This window comes from Typopeltis vanoorti, chromosome 2, assembly GCF_054136105.1.
Source record: "Typopeltis vanoorti isolate ZY-2024b chromosome 2, IOZ_Tvanoo_1.0, whole genome shotgun sequence".
In the NCBI taxonomy this organism is placed as follows: domain Eukaryota; kingdom Metazoa; phylum Arthropoda; class Arachnida; order Uropygi; family Thelyphonidae; genus Typopeltis; species Typopeltis vanoorti.
Genome location: NC_143550.1, coordinates 158,661,490 through 158,682,215, shown reverse-complemented (window position 1 = coordinate 158,682,215; position 20,726 = coordinate 158,661,490). Strand labels below are relative to the sequence as shown.

The 20,726-nt window shown below is 37.6% G+C and overlaps 1 protein-coding gene across 1 annotated transcript in view; it reads right to left on the bottom strand.

The window, feature by feature from the left end:
• Positions 1 to 20,726, bottom strand: part of LOC150109564 (protein Obscurin-like) — a 1,271,613-nt gene that overhangs the window by 176,955 nt on the left and 1,073,932 nt on the right. Inside the window, exon 81 of the mRNA XM_090402667.1 lies at positions 16,072 to 16,210. Coding sequence (XP_090258793.1) covers positions 16,072 to 16,210 — 139 coding nt within the window. The remainder of the gene's footprint in view (positions 1 to 16,071; positions 16,211 to 20,726) is intronic.

The following is a 20,726-nucleotide window of genomic DNA, read 5'->3' as shown; positions in this document are numbered from 1 at the left end:
ATAGTTTGATGCCTGAGTTCGATCACCTCCTTTATGAAGTGGCACAATCTTGCCCTCCTTCCACTCTTTAGGGACTTGACCAAGTGCAAGACTCGTATTAAAAAAATATGTCAAGGCAGGTGTCAACTCTCTGGCACATTCCTTCAGAATACGCGGTGATATATTATCAAGTCCCACAGCCTTATTTACATCTAGTTTACTCAACTCCCCAAACACCTCTTGCTCACTTACAGTCAGTCTCTCCTCCCCATCATCAACTGCTCTTAATCTCTCCATGAAGTCACATTCACAAGATTGAAAGATCTTTATGAACTGCTCATTAAGTATCTCCACCACACATTCTGCAACAGCTGTCTTTATACCATTTCCTCCAATCAATGTCATCCTTCCATAATCATTCTTTCTTTTGCTGGCTACATATCGAAAGAACTCCCTAGGATTCTTTTTAGCTTCATTAGCTAACTGCTGTTCATACCTCTCTTTAGCTACTCTCACCAACCAAGTCACTCTCCTTGCCTGGTCTTTGTAGAACTCATGAAATTGGTTACTTCCACTTCTCTTATGCTGCCTCCACAATGCCCTTTTTCTCTGTATTGCATGCTTAATCTCTTTATTCATCCATCTCACACCTAACTTATTTAACCTTCTCACCCGTGGTATACATTTAGACATTGCATCCACTAAATATTTTTTGAAAATCCCCCAAGCTGCATTGATCTCTTTTCCAGCTAACTCCTCATTCCATGCTACACCTGCAAGCTGTCTCCTGAGCTCTTCATAATCACCCCCCTTGTAGTTCCACATATACCCTTTTTTCACAGGGGTCCTTGCACTGCTGGCAACCACCCAAGTAATCACCTCATGGTCACTTTCGCCAATTGGTGGATGATTTGATACCTCATTGATAATTACATCCTCCGATGAGATGACCAAATCCAAGACCCTTAATCCTCTTGTGCCCTCTGTTACATACTGTCTGAGGTAGTTATCCCTCAAAAACTCAAGAAACTCATTTTCTTTACTTCCAGTTGCTATCTCTTCATTCCAATCTATATTGCCATAATTAAAATCACCCATAATGATCATCCTTTTCTTATTTGCTTGGCTTATTTGACTATACATTTCACTATCACCACCATCCACATTACCAGGTCTATAACAACATCCCACCAAGTATTTGAATCTATTCACCTCTATCTCACACCATACTGCCTCAAAACCACTGGCCCCATTTCCCCCTTGCATCTCTACCTTGTATGGACATAACTCTTTCTCTATCATCAATAGCACTCCCCCTCCCTTTTTACCCCTTCTATCCTCACGAAACACATCATACCTTTCCATCTCTATTCCTGTCAGGATGTCATCCTCATCTAACCATGTCTCACTTATTCCGACAATCTCTGGGTGCACAGACGCAATTAGTGCAACCATTTCATCCGCCTTGTTTCTTATACTTCTAGCATTGGTATACAAACACAACAACTCATTTCTGGATCTACAGCTAGTTCCACTGATACCACTCACTCGATGTGATCTCTCCATGCTGGACTGGGGCCATTTCCCTTTCTGCTTCTTCATTTTAGAACCCTTTGCAATTCCATCTGTTTCCTTTTGATCCCTGATCATCCCATTACTTTCCTGCCTACACATTCTCTCACCTCCTCTTGGAGCATCCACCTTTCTCACGCTGTGTATCCCTGTCCACCCTGAGCCTCCCCGTTTCCCTGTTCCTCTTGCACACCCATTCTCTCATTATCTATACTCATACCACTCACTTCCACATTCATTTCCACTCCTTCAATCTCTCCTGTCTTACTCTCCTGCTCTTCCACATCACTCCCCTCTCGATCTGATTCATTCTCTCTATTCACTTCTCTACCTTCCAGCAGCAGTCTCTCCAAGCGACTCACACCATAACCACTCAAATGCAGTCCATCGCTCCCATACAGCTCACTTCGTCCCTCAAACTCATTCCACACATTAACAAACTGTACTCCCATCTCCTCACACATTTCAGCCAGAATATCATTCATAATCCTTGCTCTCTGCCTCATTTCACCACAATCATACCTAGACAACACACTGACCACCCTTCCTGTCACACTATTCTCCTTTATCTTTCCAAGCAGTCTCCTGACATTCATTCTGACATGCTCCTTGTTCTCTCTCAAATCATTCGTACCAATTAATACAATTAACTCTTTTGCTCGTTCCCGCCTCATATTCAATGCCTCAATCACTCTACTCATTTTACCGCCTGGAAAACATACCTTGTGCATTTTATCCTCTAGCACACCTTTAATAATGGAGTCACCATACAATGCCATAATAATACTGGTGTAAATGATGTAGTGCAATATATAGAAGGGAGGCAAGTGTTAGGAGAATTGGAAATGAAAGAATCAGAGGTGTATCAAGTGTTGGTTGGGTTAGATGTTAATTAGGCTGTGAGAATGGATGACATATCACCACATATTCTTAAGGAATGTGCACCACAGTTGGCTATGCCCTTGACCTGGTTATTTAATGAAAGTCTTGCAGCTGGTAGGGTTCCTAAGGAGTGGAAAGAAGGCAAAATAGTACCACTCCACAAGCATGGTTCTAGGACAGAAGTTTCCAATTATAGACTAGTCTGTATAACTGCAGTTATGATCAAGATATTGGAGAGATTGGTTAAGAATAGAATACAGGATTGGGTTGATGGATATAGCATTGTTTATGATGATGATGATGATCAGCATGGATTTATAAAGGGTACATCCTGTTTTAGTAATTTACTTGCATTTTATGATAGAGTAATGGATTTGTTAGATAAGGGAGAATCATATACAGTGATATCCTTGGACTTTGCAAAAGCACTGATCAGACCAATTGGACTATTGTGCTCAAATTTGGTTACCTGCTTTTCAGTTATGTGCAAACACTGGAGAGGGTCAAGGGGTGAGTGCCTAAGACAATATCAGGACTTTGGACTGCTGGCTATGGAGAGAGGTTGAAAAAATGTGGATTGCAGAATTTGGTGGAGAGGGGGGGAAAGAAGTGATATAGAGATATTTAAGTTAGTGAGAGGATTTTATTGGATTAATCCAGACGAGATTCTAAAAAGAGTAAAAGGTGAGAGGGGAGAAACCAAAAGTCATCACTGGAAGTTATGTAAGAGTTTGGAATGTGAAGAGTAGACTTTTTAAATGGAGAAATGTCAGTGAATGGAATGCATTACCAGAATGTGCTGTCAGTTGAATGAACCTCCCACAATGAGTCTGCTGACTCCATGGAGGGTGCAATAAAAATAATAATAATAATAATATTTCAATTAGTCTTATATCTTAATTATTATTATTATATCAGTTCCCCTGGAATCACATAACAACAGATACAACAACAACCATTTATGAACCTACACAATTATGTCTGAACCCACTGGCAATCCATTCTACTTACTTGCCAAGAAAAAATTCTTGATCTCCGACCCCTGCTGCCTGTATCCACATTCATCTTCCAGGGTTTATCACTCTATTTAATATTCTAAAAGATTTCATTCATCCACCACTATTTAACAAAAACTATTTTATCAAACGATTTGTGCCATAAAGACTATGTGGAGTATAGTAACCATAAAGATGGCACAAATCGTTTGATAAAATAGTTTTTGTTAAATAGTGGTGGATAAATGAAATCTTTCAGAATATTAAATAGAGTGATAAACCCTGGAAGATGAATTGTGGTACATTTCAGGAGAAATAAAAAAATTAATTATAATGTCAAAAGAGAGAGAATGTCAAGTTCAACAATTAGAAACATTGCAAAATTATACCCTACAGGTACTGTTATGTTTAAAAGTATACATGTGGGTCTCAGGCAGGGGTGGTTCGTGCACAGGCACTGCGGAACTGCAACACCCCCAATTTTTCTTGATACATAAATATATTTATTAATTTATTTATATTTGCTTGTAATATTTAATTTTATCATCAACAATCCTATACAATTCTCTTATTTTTGTATAAAAAATAATAAAAATCCATCTTGTAGCACTTAGGAGGGCGAAGGACACTAGCAGTGACATACTGCTACGCATGCAAGCATATGCACGTCATAGTGAGATGTGAGATATTAGCGTAATGCGGCACTGTCCATCACGCAGTTCCACTATTGTTTATATGCAGTTTGCGTTGCATGCAGCATGCTGAACTGTCCGGAATGGCTGTTTGTACAGCACAGCACATGTCATGAGAGAAGTGGATTTTGTAGACTCCTATCCTAATTTTTTTTTAAGGAATGCATGAAGTTCCAGTGGATGTAAATATCTTGAGATCTTATGAAGATGGAAGAAGGCTACTTTTTTACTTCTTGTTATCTTAGAATTTTGATATTTTGTCTGTCATCTGTGGGATAAGGAAGAGATACTGCTCCTCTAGGGTCCCAATCCCTCTAGCTACCTTTGTGCTGGATACTGGTGGAAAGCACTACCACAGAGATATCTGCTGGCCTGGTTGGCTAAGTGGTTAGTGTACTCATTCTCTAACCAACAGGCTATGGGTTTGAATCCCACTGTGGGCATGGATGCTTGTGATTGTCTTTAGGTGGGAGATGATGTTCATCATCCAGTGTGAGACCACTGCCTACTTACTGGAGGCCTGAAGTGGCTTGAAAAAGTTCCACATTTGGTCTCCAGAGCAGGGTTTCTGGAGAATGTAAAAATAAATTAAAAATACCAAATATATATATATATATAACTGATAAAAAATATAAAACAAATCCTTAGCCTACCCATTACACAAAATGTACACTGCTGTCTCTGAAACATAAGGATGAACACTATTTCTGAAGATTGCAACTGCAAATTCAAATAAATCAGCTTGTAGCAATTTATATAACTGATGATTTCAAGCAGAAATCAGGTACACATTAAAATTTTCAAATCGTGTGCAAGGGGGTCATGTGATAGCACTTAACAGGATAAAAGGCAAAAGGCTGCACTAAGTGAACTGTTTTTGAAGGAAGCTGTTTTCATTAAGAAATAAAGCTGCACACTTGGATGTCTTGTAATGTCTCAAAGACAATTATCTAGATATTTCACAAGGAAGAATTATTGGAAAGCTTGAAAAAGGCTGCAGAGACTGTAGAATATCACATAGCATTGTACCCATGTCCTTGGGAATGTTTCAAACCAATGGAATGTGTTCCAGACATTTGCTAAGAGGTCGCCCTTGCTCTACCACAGAGCATGAAGACAAATTTTTGGTTATGACAACAAAATGTAATTAACACACCACAGCATGTCAGCTTGCAAGTCAGCTCCATTCAGGCCCTGGTACGTGTATATATCTCGACAGTGGCAAGACATTTGCAAGAAATAGAGCTTGCCTGAAGATCTGTAGACTGCATCCCTTTATACACAGCTCAACATTGAATATGTTTTCAGTGGTGTTGTATCCATAAAAATTGAATTAAACACCAATGGGCTAATGTACTCATTATGGACGAGAGTTGTTTTAGTGTTTCCTCTGATTCTAGATGACATTTAATGTGGCATGAAAGTTGCACTGCTTACTATTGCGAGAATGTTCTTGAAAGGAATAGATATGGCAGAGCTGGGTCATGGTGTAGGGAGGCATTATGTTTAATGGATGCACTAAGCTACAAGTGCTGGACAAAGGGACTACGACTGGTCAATGATATTGTAATGAATTCTTGAATGTCATCTTTGATTGTTCTTTAGTGCTGTAAGCAAAGAATTCATTCTTATGGATGACATGCCACACCACATCGTACACAAGCAGTCGAGATACTTCTGGAGACCAAAGATATTAATCGAAGTGAATTACCTACATGCTTCCCAGATCTCAATCCCATAGAACACATTTGGGATGCAACAGGGAGATACATTGCTGCTCAAAATTCCCTCTAGAAAACAAACAAGGCCTTATCCTTGCTCTGAAGGAGGAGTGGGCAGCTGAATCACTTGGTGCTAAACATGGTATGACGTTGTGAGAGCTGCATCACAGTTTTGGGTGGACATGTTCTATACTGAAATGTCTCTCTGCATAGAAAACTATGCAGAGAGACATTTGTAAGCACTGATTAGCTAACTAACTAACTACATTACAAATTTACTTAGGAAATTTGTAACTTTTGCCAAAAATGTATTGTAATTTAATTTGTACAAAATTTATAACACATTTTTTGTGTAATATAATTTATTAATATGCTGGCGCAATAAATTTAGATCCACATTTGGCTGTAGTCATGCAAATGTTTTGATATACAGGTGAAAGTTGTTCATCCTTAGCTTTTAAACACTAGGTTACTATTATTATTATTATTAAGAGAAAGCTCCAGGTAGTCAGAGACTCATCGAGGGAGAGAGATTTGAAATAACCTTTTATAAGTGGGAGTAACATAAAAAAAATCTTCTGATATGTTTTGGTTTTCTGTAAATGGAATATGTATATCTATTCTGGTCAGGGAACTCCAGAAGCACATCAAAAAATGGAAGGGGAGACCTGTTATTTTATGTGGTAATGTGAAGCTTGTGTGAAGATGTAGGTCATTTATCAGAAACCCTTTCAGTTTGTTCTGTAGACTCTGTCAGGTGATAAAAATATTTTCAACATAATGGAAACAAGTTTTCAGAAAATATTCACATGTGCCCTCCATTACATACTGCCTAAGACAGTTGTTCCTCAAGGACTCAAGAAATTCATTTTTCTTATTACAAGATGATATCTCTTCATTTCAATTTACATTATCAAATTCAAATCTACCATAAGGATCATCCTTCTCTTGTCTACTAAGCTAAGTTGCCTATACATTTCTTCATCACAGCCATCCCCATTCCCTAGCTATTTAGTTGGATGTTTCCAACTAAATTATTTTCCCATCAACATCCACCTCACACTATGGTGTCTCTCAAAACCATTGCCACTATTTACCCTTGTATCACCACCTTGTGAAGACATAATTCTTCTGTTATTCTGCTTACTAATAACAACATTTTCCATTCTTTTTCTTCCTATCCACATGAAAAACCTCCTCCTCCATTTGTATTTCTGCAAGAATATTATCTGCATCCAATCATGTTTCACATTCCAACAATTTTTGGGTGAATATACTCAATCACTGAAAAAATTTCATCTTCCTTATTTATCTGCTCCTGGCACTCATAATCAACACAGCAATTCAATTTTAGGTCTAAAATCGGCTCTACCCAAGCCACCTCTCAGCTGTGATTTCTCCACACCTGTCCATGCACAAATGACTTTTATTGTCACTTAATTCAGATATATCTTCAAACTCAACTAATCCCTTTGTGTACTAGGCAATCCCTATATACACTTTTACTACTGCTTCTAACATCCACTCTCCTCATGTCTGGTGCCTACATGAACTTCCTTGTTTTCCCTGTCCATTATTATTATTATTATTATTATTACCGAAGATCCCATGGTGTCAAAGACTCATCTGGGAGGTCCTTTTATCATACACACAGCTCATCATACCACACCTTAAACCCACTCAAATTCTCTGCAGACACCACACTCTCAGGCAAGGCATTCACAACTCTGCATGAAAAAAAACTGCTTCTCACTCCCCTACTCGCACCCTCTTTATACAGTTTCCAGGGATGACCTCTGGTTCTCCCCTGATCTCCCACTATTTTCTGTAGAACCTCTCCGGCATTGATCCTATAACAATCCCTTACTAACTTGTAGGTCTTTATCATATCTTCCCTCTTCCTTTGTCCACCACACTCTGCAGCAAATTGCATCTTCTCAATCTTTCCTCATACTCGACATACCAGAGGTTAGAAACTACCTTACTCAGTTGCCTCTAGACCCTTTCCAACATCTCTTTGTCCTTCTGAAAACCAGGTGATCAAATCTGGGCACAATAGTCCATGTGTGTCCTAATCAAAGCCTTATACAATGGAACAAGAATCTCCCTACTTCTAGAAGTCAGTGTCCTCTGCATCATTCCCAGAAGCCTTTGTGTTGTCGTTACAATTTTGGCTATGTGTCCCCTAAATTTCAGATTCTTATCCACTATCATCCCCAGATCTCTTATTTCCTCCACCTCTGACAACATATCCTCACCAAGCATAAATTCTGCAACCCATCTTTGTTTCCCAAATTTTAAAACCTTACATTTTGCAACATTGAACTCACATCCCCATTCCCATGCTCAATCACTCAATTTATTCAAGTCTTGTAAGGCCACAAAATCTTCTCTACTCTTCATGGTTCATCCCAACTTTGCATCAGCTGCAAATAACTGAATCTTCTTCTTCTTCTCTCCCGTAGTCCTAAAAATGGACCGTTGGGTCATTCATGGCTGGTAGGTGATATTTTTTGTTAGCCTCCTCCAATCATCTTGGTCTCTTGTTCTTAATGTCAGTTGAGAAAGGGAGGAATTTGTTCATTTTTTCGATGTTATCAGTCCATTTTAATTGAGGTCGGCCCCTAACCCTTGGTCCTGGAATGATTCCTTCTAGTGTTTGCTTTGGAATGCCATTAGCCCTCTCCACATGTCCGAACCATTTCATCTGTCTTCTTCTGATGACTGTCAGAATATTTTCCCTTCTTCTCCCATCTATTGAATCAATCAGTTTTCGGACATTTTCATTGGTTTCGTGAGTGGTATAGGAATTCTCAAAAGTCTGGGCACAACTGAATATCTCCATCGAAATCTTCATCAATATCATTAATATACAAGTTAAAGAGTAATGGCCCTAAAACAGACCCCTTGAGGCATAAACTAAATTAAAAATTGAAATTGAAATTGAAACTTACACACCACTAAACAAATTGAAAGTTACATACCACTAGTAACTTTCCTTTCCCTGGATATCGCTCCCCCATACACAACTTGTTGATACCTATCAGATAGCTAGTTTCCAATCAAATGCACTAAAACTAATATCCAATCCCCATCCACTCTAGTTTGACTATTGACTTATCATGTGGTAATATATCAAAAGCCTTTGCGAAATCTAAGTATATTACTGTGTATCCTTCTCCTCTGTCCAAGAAGCAGTCACCTTATTGTAATAAGTAAGTAGATTAGTAAAACATGACCTCCCTTTAGCAAATCCATGCTGTCCATCAAAGATAATACCAATTGTCAACCCAATTCTGGATCCCTGTTCTCCCAAGCTTCTCCAAGAACTTATCCAAAACACCTGACACACAGATAAACCTATAGTTTGATGCTTGAGTTCTATCCCCACCTTTATGCATTGCTGTTATCTCATGCTCATGTCTCACATTACTATTCTTTCCATTCACAAGCATTTTAGCCTCCCTGTTCGTCTATCTTAATCTTTCATATCATTTCTTACTTCCTCTGATCTCATGTTCACATTATTCAATACACTTCCCTCTAGCAATGGTCTCTCACATTTTTGGAAAGAGCTTATTTAGTCATATATTCATTTATTCTTCCTCAAATGCATAAGAATGACTTCTTTTATTTACCTGTCTGTCTATAAATTAGATGCCAAGAAGTTCTTGGTTTCATCATTTATCCAAGTGTAAGCAAACAAAGTTTGAGTTTGCACATGAAGTCACTTCATGACTGAGCTACTTGCATATAGAGGCTAATGACTTCACATGAATTGCCTTAGTATCCCATGATGCAATGCGCATATCCTTACAGACATGTATAATGCTATGGATTATGGGAAGGGCCACTACCAAGACCGTTTCAACATTTATTGAGATGAAAAAGTAGAGGGATGTTCATCATAGGCCTAGAGTAGTTAGTATAGGATGCAAGAGAGCCTGATAGTATTAGGAGAAAGAAAGACAGATAGATAGTATGAGAGATAAAGAAAAGTCCTCAGCTTTTTTCTATCATCATACAGCCAAAGGCTATCAATTTTCCTTTTCACCAATCTCATGTAGGTGAACAACCAAAAGACCAATTGAAACTAAAGTGGAAAGATGACTGATACCTAGGTGGTTAGTCATATCTGAGTTAACTACTTTGAGTTGGTCTTCTCTGCCTGGGATTGCTCTCCAGTCATCCTTGTGATTGACCACAAGACCACATTGAATTAAGAGGATGGATCCATTTAAAAAACCTTTCATAACAAAAATAGACAGAATTTTATCTCCCCCCCCCCCCGGTGAATATTGCATAGAGGATGCTATAGGTAGAAAACCAGCAAAATATTAGTGAGTTTAATGAATATATTTTTTTCCTCTTGGTGTTGTTTATACCATTAAGCATTATTATGAGTGTTAAATTTGATTGCAGTGTCAGAGGGGGTGTCATTTAAGGATGTGATTGTTTTGCCAACAGCTGGTGACAGTGATCATGCCTTATCGAAGTGGGAAGTAGCTAAACAGATAGATGCTCCAATTAGGACATGTTTTTTGTTCCCATGGTATCAGTTACTGAATAGAATTTGAATTTGATATCAGCACTGCATGGAAAGCACTGAAAAGATGTTTAAATAATGCAGTATCATAACATTTCCTTAGAGTTCAAAGAACATATAGACTGGGAGTAAAATGGATGTGCAATGTGTAAGAGATCCATAAGAAGAGTGTGACGTGGAAGGAATATTGTGAGAATAAGGGTGAGAGGAGTTATATAATATATAAAGCACAGACCAAAAACGTTTTGAGTATTGTGTAGTAGTAAGTCAGAGTACGAAAAGAAATTGACTGTCCAGGCTCAAAGCAACCCAAAAGAATTTTATCATTATGCTGCAAGCAAAAGAAATAATAAAAGTGTAAGAGTGTCAAAGCAGATGTGATTGCATGAAGAGATAGAAGTGTAGGTGAGGTGATTTCAGAGCTGTTGTATAATTTGAATAAGAATTCATCAACTGGGACAGATAGTATAGCAGCACATATAGTAAAGGAAAAATTTCAGCTAAACTGGCTAGGAATTTGACATGCTTGCATAATTTGAGTCTCAGCTCAGGAAAGAACCCACAAGAATGGAAGAATGTGGATAATCTTGCACTAGCAAAACTTGTGTGTCTAACTATTAACCTATCAGTATCTCTGGAGTGAGTGGTTGTGAAGATTTTTGAGAAACTGGTAAGAAATCACAAACAGAAATGGGTTGATGGATAAGCTATATTTTGAAGGAACAGCATGAGTTTACTAAAGGGAGGTCATGTCTAAGCAATTTACTCTTATTTTATAATAATGTTACAGTTGAGCTGGATAAAGGAAATGATACAGTATGATATGTTGGATGTTGCTAAGGCATTTGATAGGATACCACACGAAAGATTATTGCATAATCTGATATTGCACAACTGATATAGGATGTGGGATTTAAATGTAAACTATTGACTTGGATTAATGGGTAGCTAATGGACAGATATCAGAAACTGGAATATGGGGGATGTGAATCTACCAGATTTAAGGTGACCAACAGGAATGAGTGCTTGTAATATTGTTATTCAATCTATACATTAATGATATTGGAAAGGACCTGAGAGGAAATGTTTAATTGTTTGCTGATGATGCAAAGAAAGGCAGGGCAATAAGGGATGCTACTGATATGCAGAGCTTACAGAATGATTTGGATAGGTTCAAGAAATTGATAAGGCTAGGGATCTAGAAGTTATGGCAGATAGGAATTTGAAGTTCAAAGCTTACATAGGAAACAGCAAATGTAACTCTGTGTGTTAAGGCTTAAGTGCTAGGAGGTCATCATGCTGGAGGTTTAATGAAGTATTGACAGCACCAACAAAGGATTAAAAGCTAATTTTAATGCTTCCAAATTTCCTCTCAGTCACTGAGGCATCTTTAGAGAATACAAATAACACTTGTAACACACACACACACACACACACACACACACACACACATACACACACACACACATAAACACAATACTGAAGGAAACACATGGGTGACTTTAAAGTCTTATCTAAGTGGTAGGTCCTCTATGGGCATTTGTAGGCCTAGGATGTAAATTGGGACCTCTGACAATTATTGTTTACCAAATTTTGGGAAGTTTTATGCATCCATATTGGTTTAAATTAAGTTGATTGAGGGCCACTGCAGATTTCAAAAACAGTCTTTCATTTTTAAATTTACTATGATGGAGCATAGCAGTATTCTTCCAGAAGATCCTGTAAGTGGTATCCAATACATGGTCTGCAAGACCAGATTGATCGTAGTTGTGATTCAGATGCAAGATTTGTGTTCATCTAAACAGATGGTGGTTGATCTACCTGTCTATCCAAAGTAAGCCAACTTGCAGGAACAGGGTACTTTATATACCCCAGGCAGTGAAAGAGGATGGAGCTGATTTTTGGTAGAACGGATAAGGGTAGTAAGTTTCCAGTGGGGCTTAAAAGCTGTGTAGAGGTTGTACTTTTTTTAAAGACCTGGCTATTTTTTCTGATGTGTCCCAAAGTATGGGATGGTAATGGCATTTCTGAAATCCTACTGAAGGGATGGCTGAAGACTGGAGGAAGAACTGATTATTTTTCTAATTCTGTAAGCGCTGTAGCCATTGGATAGGCAACTGTTGTGTATATGGTTGAGTTCTGATGAAAGAGAGGTTTCACTGGAACAAAGATTATAGGCTCTATTGGTTAGAGTTTTAATGATGCCATATTTTTGAGGGGGGGGGGGGTGATGGGAAAGTTTGTGAATGTAACTGCCTGTGTGAGTGGATTTTCTATATACAGTGAAGGAGAGGTTACAATTTAGAAGGCATGTCACTATGGTGTCAAGGAAGGGTAAACTATTGTTATTTTCCGTTTCCATCATAAACTGGATTCTCGGATATAGACTATTGAGGTGATTGAGGAAGGAGTTTAATGTGTCTGAACCATGAGGCCAAACAGAGAACACATCATCTATGTATCTTAGCCAGATAGAAGGTTTAGAGAGGCTGAGTCTATGGCTCATTTTTCAAAATTTTCCATGTGAAAAATTGGCAAGAGAAGGTGAGAGTGCGGAACCGTGGTTTCCTCTATCTGTTTGTAAATTTTATTCCTCCAACAAAAAAAAACACCATTCGTAATGTCTGGTGGCCAGAAAGATACATTTTTAAGTAGGCTTTTTAATTTTTTAACCTGCATTTTGGTGGGATCATGATCTAGTGCAGGGGTTGGCAAGTTCTTCGGTAATAAGCGGCACATATAATGCATTTTTGAATGTTCAAGAGCCACAGAAAATGTTATTCTAAAATTGTATTTATAAATAATAAAAAATACAACTATATAGTAGTCCTACTCACCAAAGAAGAATATATTTAATCTCTACTCGGTGAAGGCTTTGATTGATTCTTCATTTGTGCAGTTAATCGTTTAAAATCTGGCTGGTAGGATGTCAAAGCTGTTCTAAGAAGCTCGGTGAGGTGGCTGCTAGTGAGGATAGCACGATGTTTTGACTTGACAAATTTCATTACAGAGAAGAGAGATTCACAGCAGTAAGTTGTCCCAAAAACAGAGAGTAGTCGGAAGCCAGTTTTCTGAAGATTGGGATACTTTGCTTCTGGGATTTGTTTCCAAAAGTCAATTACAGATGAGCTTTTATGTACTATCTTCAAACCCACATCTTCCTGCAGCTCAATAAGCTCTGTCTCTATTGAAGCAACATCTGCGGTAATAGGTGCGACAACAGGACATCCATTGTTGATGACATCAATCAAAAAATGATTCACAAGAAATTCAAAACATGGCTTTAACTTTTTTAGTTTCTCAAACCTATTCTCAAAATCATTATAGTGTTTCTAAGTTTCCTTCATATCGTTTCAGTTTACTGAAACAATCCTTTGTATTGTCATTTTAAACAAGGATTTTATAACTTTCACTAAAATCCATCTTAATTATTTATTAATCAGAAAAGTACTTATCTACACTAAAATTCACTAGTTATGTTCTGCTACCACATAACTTGTGTGTATTGCATGAGGAGTGATGATGCAGAGTCCTGGCAACAGAGGTGGTGGGTAATGCAGCGATCATAGTAGTCACTTTTGGAACTAATTTTGGTTGGAGTGACACAGGCCATAAAATGTTGAAACACTTTTTACCAACCAAATATGATAATAAAATCCACATTAACAACCCTTTTGGCCAGTACCATTTAAAAGCTAAAAATGTAAAGTTTCAAAATATATGTTTTTTTACTTATCTTTAAAACATTTACGAAATAAAATATTCTAATATTGGTACATACTATACTACTATAGATTATTAATATAAACGTTTAGAAAAAATGGCAATGAAAACCAGTATTGTCTCAGGAGCTGCACAGAGTACTTTGGGAGCTGCATGCGGCTCGCGAGAAGCAGTTTGCCAACCCCTGATCTAGTGGGACGTAGGTAATGCGATCTAGGAGAATAATATCCATTTTTCAATTATATTCTGTGGGATTAACCTTATCAGCTCTGGTGATGACAATATTTTTATCTTTTCATAACTTTCTAAGGCCAGCAAGTTGGCCAGAAGATAGATTACTTTTAGGAGGCGATGATTGGGAGAGGATATTGGTAACATCAAGTCTGATGTTGTTGGCTATTTCCAGAGCTAAACAGCAGATTCCACATTCTACATTATACAATAGGTCTATCAATGACACTTTTTTCAGTGCTATGTTATACATTAGGTCTTGCAATGACACTTTTTTTCGGTATGATGGCGAAATTGTCTTTACCTCCAACAAATGCAACTCAGAGGATAATAATAACTGCAATTTTTTAAATGAACATTGACATGCAAAAAGAAGGAAGTAATTTAGTGCTGTCATATTCATGCCTCTTAACAAGGCATGAATATGACAGAACCTGGACTACTGTGCACAGATTTGATTGTCTAGGTTCTGAGTGAATAAAGAAGCTATGGGAAGACTGCAAAGAATAGTTAAAATGATGATATCCAGATCATGTAATTTACATGAGCAGACTCAGGATATGTGGACTGTAGACAAGAGCAAGATATGAAATGATAGCTTTCTGAAGAGAAGAGAAAGAAATGATATGATAGAAGACTATAAACTTCTGAAAGTATGTTATGAGGGTATTAGTTGATGAAATTTTTTATTATATGGAAGAAGGTAGAAGACAAGAGAGTATCTTTGTAAGTTAAGTTTGTATGCAGTTAAGAAATCAGGGAAAGCTAGACTTTTCTCTCATGGAGTGGGAGAAAAGTCTAGCTTTTCTTACAAAAAGTCAAACTATTCTGCTTAGTGAATGGAATAGTTCGCCTGTTAAAGTGGTGACATTTAGTGTATATGAGTTTAGGAAAAAGTATGACAGCTAGTGTGGGTGATATATGGCTTCTTTGATGAGTCCTTGACTCCCTGGAGGCTTGATAATAATAATAATTTCTTCCTCGTACTGTTTATTATGCCTTGCCTGTTATAAATTATGAAACTAATCCTATTGGTAAAAATTTTAATATAACTGCATATCTGTTAATATGTTCAACAAGTCTCCAACTGTTGAAACTCACTGAGTTATCAGTGAGTTTCAACAAACACCTCTGGTTGGAAAGACTCAGATTCAATACTCTCTAGGATGGAAGAAGCTTTATAAGAGCATTTAAGTTTAAGATAAGTTAGGCAATCTCATAGGGAGGAGGTAGGGTTTTTCTTCCTGAAATCTCAGAATTTTTTAATCCCTTAACCAGGTAAACCACCAAGGAGAACACATGCAGTCGACCAAAAGAATGTATATTCAAGTATAAAACTCACCTAAAGTTGTTACAAGGATCAATCTAGGTAGGTCATAGGTATTAATGGCATAAGACCTTGTGGTATTATTATTATTATTATCATTAGCACATTCAGTAATGACAACATCTCTGAGACAAATGAGTTGAAATGTATTCTAGGAGAGAAATGGAGGCAGCTTTCTCCTGGAAACTTGAGGTTTTAAAATGGGTATAGAGTTTTGTTGAGTGAGTGTTTTGCTATTTAAAATAGTGGCATTGTAAAAAGTTATTCTGCAAATATGTAAAGGAAGATCAAAAGGGATATATAAAATTATCCCATCTCATTATCTCACATATGTCATTTCATAGATTACCAGAAATATAATAACAATATACGGATGATATATAAGAAAAATACAAGAACTTACTGTTAGCCCAAGATGTCCAATATTCTTACGATGCATATGATCTAGTCCTTCTAAAATTTGTTTTAGATAGTTTGCAACATCACTTTCAGTTAGTTTACCTTGTTGTAGAATACTGTGAAGAAGTTCACCTCCCCCACAACTGCCATTAAATTTAGGAATCATAAATTGTAAAAGAATATCTAGTTTAAAGTATGGTATGTAATGGACAAAGAAAAACATTCAAGAAAGAAAGAGCACGCATTCTTAATACATTTATAAAATTTTTCTATATTTCTATTCCTATGTAGAATATTTCTATATTTCCAGAATTATGTATCTCTATAATGATAGTGTTATATAAACTTGGGATATGTCAGGAGTCTTGCCATAAATATTGTTACAACTTGTTCACACCCCATGCTGCCTGACAGAATTATGCAAGCCAGGCTCCATTAGTGGTGCTGTGTACAGCCAACATTCATGTGTTTATTAGTATATATATATATATATATATATATATATATATAGAGAGAGAGAGAGAGAGAGAGTTGTCTAGTTGTACAGATTTACAAGGCTGGAATGCAGCCATCTGTTATTTTTAATATGCTAAAAATACTTGGTATCAGTAGGATGTTTGTGTATTGGACTATTAACTGTTATAACAATACAGAAGACATTTCTGACTGCCAAAGAACAGGTCGATAATGTTGCGTTAGGACACAACAGCTTGTGAGGCATGCCTCCACCATAATCCTGTGAGAATGCACAAAGTGATGAATGTTTTGCAGAGAATGATGTCACATGTAGCAACTGATGACTTGTGGGTAAGTGCCCATCATAGTTCTACTGGACACTTTCTAACACCACAACTTATGTGGTAGAGATATCTTCTTCACAGCTGATAACATTTTCACCTTTGAAGAGTCGTTTAACTGCCAAAATGGTCAGGAAGACAGTCGCACAACATGTCACATGCCATAGCACCCAGGATTCAGAGAGGTCATCACTGCCACATCAATTATGGTTTGGTGAGGATGACATATTGGGGGGGGTATCTAAGTTGCATTTCTGTGAGAAAGGGATCAAAACTATGCTGAACTACTATGCTGGGATACTATCCCAGCATAGTAGTTCACTATAGGCAGTGGACCTTCCAACAGGACTCAGCCCTTGCACACTAGGCAAGGACCACACAACAGTGGTTAGAGGGAAATGTGTGTGACCACACAGTACCATCTGAATGGACATCTGGAAGTCATCTCAATCCACTGAACTTCAAATTGTAGTCGCAACTTGAGAGAGTAGTCTGCAAGAAACAACACCTAGCATTGCCAGCCTGAAGGTGGATTTGGACCTAGCAGTGGCAGCATTTCCGTTGGATGTTGTGTGTGTCACCATCGATATGTGGGCTCACAGACTTCAGGCATGCGTGAAGGCAAAAGGGGATACATTTTGAACATTGAGTGCTGCTATATATGTGCTAATACACGTACTGAAAACTGTAATTGATTTACCAACAGATTAAAGGTTTATGCACTGTTCAAGTTGCAACAATATTTATGGGTAGACAGACTAGGTATATATTGGAAAAAGTATACTACATATATTTTCCAATAAAATGAAAGTAAAAATATTCAATAATTCTGGAACAAATGTAATCTTTAACTAGTACATGCATTTAATTGCATTTGTTTGACTGCAACGTGGCACAATTATTATTATTATTATATGTGATCAGAAGAATTCATTCACTGACTCATCACTGATTGGCATCTCAAGTATTAATGGGATGAAATGTATTGCTCCTACTAAAAGAACAAGATCTGAGGCTCATCCTACCAACCTGTCAATCATGGTAATTTCTGCCAGCAACATACACAAATATAAGATAATGATGAAAGTGAGGGGAGGGGTTGTTCCACACGAAACCTACAAACTAATTTGGACAGAATGTCATGGAGAGAATTCATTTTGGTAAAATTATGCAGACTGATAGCATATTAGTCTGCATAATGACTAATTTTTTACAGCAAAATCTGGTATGAGCACAAATTTAAAGAAGCTTCTGAAAATCTAATCAACCACCCTAATCTCAACAATAACAATGGTCTAAAATTCTTAAGAATATGTTTGGCACATATTCAATCCATGTAATTCTTTTTTCTAACAGATCATAATAATTATGACACTGTAGTACTCCAGGACCATAGTAATAATTTGTTAATTGCAAACCTCAGCCTGTATTTTAAATACTGATTAGGCTACCTATTTAGAAATCAGTGATATGGAGCAATGAATCATGCTATATCTATTTTTGAGGACAGATGGTGAGAGTCACTTCTCCTACAGTGGGCCCTTTAGATGTAATGCCTAGAGGGATAAATGCTGAGAGGTATGCAGTATTTCTAGTATTATATTGTTTCCTACAATCTGGCAGTTTTATAGCATAGACCAATGTCTCTTTCAACATAACAGTACCTGCAGATTGTTATACTGTAGATTCTACTGAAACATGTTTAAGTAAAATTATGTAGAAAAACTTAACTTGTCTCTGTTAAGAGTCTGAATTTTTATCTTGATTTGAATGAATTGGAAGTTGGCACTAGTTCAGACCAGTAAATCCAACAACAGTATGTGGAGTGGTAGTCATGATGAAGGAAGAGTGAGTCAAATACTTGACTCGTATCAGTAGAACTGGTGAAAAGTGTGATAAAGGCTAAAATAGGGTCCATATAACTGAAGTCTGAGTGATTTAGATTTCTCTCAGATATACTGCTATCCCACTTTTTTTCAGCTTAGAGCATATAAGATTTTTTTTTTTTCTGTTGAGCCCATACATGAGAGGTTGGTTGATCAACCTATAGTACATTAGTACCGTATATGGGTAAAACAGTAAAAAAGATTAAATAATATCTAGTAGCTATTTTCCTCATTTATGCAAAGTTTATCATTGATTATCTCTTCCATACTTGCTGTATCAGCCTCACCTGGTGATAATTTCTCTTGTTCGGCATTTCTGTTTATGAAAAACAGATATTGAATTACTCCATATTTTTATTAGCATAATGAATTATATACTTTATACTAATGCCAGGTATATCTGGAATAAGGGAGAGGAATTGGTGGCGCAGATAGCATCGGCCTGGCCAAAAATTACTGGGATCACTGAGACGTGGTTGACAGAAGAGGATATAATAACAGGAATAGAAGTTGCTAGGTACAGCATTTTTTGGCAGGATAGGAAGGGAAAGAAAGCGTGGTGGTGGAGTACTGCTTACGATAAGTGACGACTGATGTCCTCTAAGAGTGGAGGCTTTGGAAAGCAATGCACTAATGATTTTGAAAGTATATGGTGTGAGGTAGAGGTTGGCAAGACAGGATATTTAATGGGGTGTTGTTACAGACCCAGGAGCACAGAGAGTGGGGATCAGGAGATGTTTAGACAGTTGAGTTTGGCAACTGCAAGAAGTATGATTATGAAGATGTGTGAAGATGTATGTACCAATAAGGGAATGGAATTTCTAGAATTCTTGAGGAACAAATATATTAGGCAACATGTAATAGAGGGAACAAGAGTTTCAAGAGTTTTGGATTTGGTTACAGCATCAGAAGAGTTGATAATAACTGAGATGACATCTCTCCCACCAGTTGGAGAGAATGATCATATGGTTTTGACTTGGAAAATGAATAGACATGCAGGAGCATCAAATCGACAGGAACGTATGTGGAATTATAGGGCAGGTGATTATAATAGTCTAATATGTCAACTCATGAGAGTTTCATGGCAGGAGGAATTGGAAGGCTGGGATATCATTAGTGCGTGGGAAATTGTGAAAGAATATTTGTTAGCAGCAATAGTAATTTGTATACCACGAATGAAGAAGAGGACACAATTTTGAGTAAAGTGGATGACAAACAATATTATTATTATTATTCAGGCCTCCATGGAGTCAAAAGACTCTTCGTGGGAGGTCCTTCCAAAGAACATAAAGTCTGTCAAGATTCATCGAGGGGAGGTCCCCCTTGAGAAACACAAAGTCTATCATACCACTCTTTAAACTCATTGACCGTTCTCGCTCTCACCACTTCATCAGGCAATGCATTCCACGGTTCAACCACCCTCCATGCAAAGAAACCACTCCTCACCCTCTTGCTCACAGTTTCCTTTCATAACTTCCAGGAATGACCTCTTGTCATCACTCCTTCCCGCTGTTCAACCAAGTGAAAGAACTCCTCAGTGTCAACCCTGTAACCACCTCTCAACAGTTTAAAAGTCTCAGTCATATCACCTCTCCTTCTTCTATCCACCAAACTCTGCAGTCCACATTCCCTCAGCCGATCCTCATAACTATGCTTGTACAGTCCTGAAACCATCTTTGTCATCCATATTTGTATCCTTTCCACAGTTAATTTATCCCCTTCAAATCCTGGGGACCAAATCTGAGAACAATAGTCTAAGTGTGGTCTGATCAGAGACTTATACAATGGAATGATAACCCTTTTATCTCTGCAGGTCAGTGTCCTTCTCATAATTGCAGCAATCCTCTGTGTTACCTTCACCACCTTTGCAGTATGTCCCCTAAATTTCAGGTTTCTATCAATCATCAACCCCAGATCTCTTGTCTCCCCCTACTTCCTCCAGTATAACTACAACCATAGAGAATGGCATACCATAG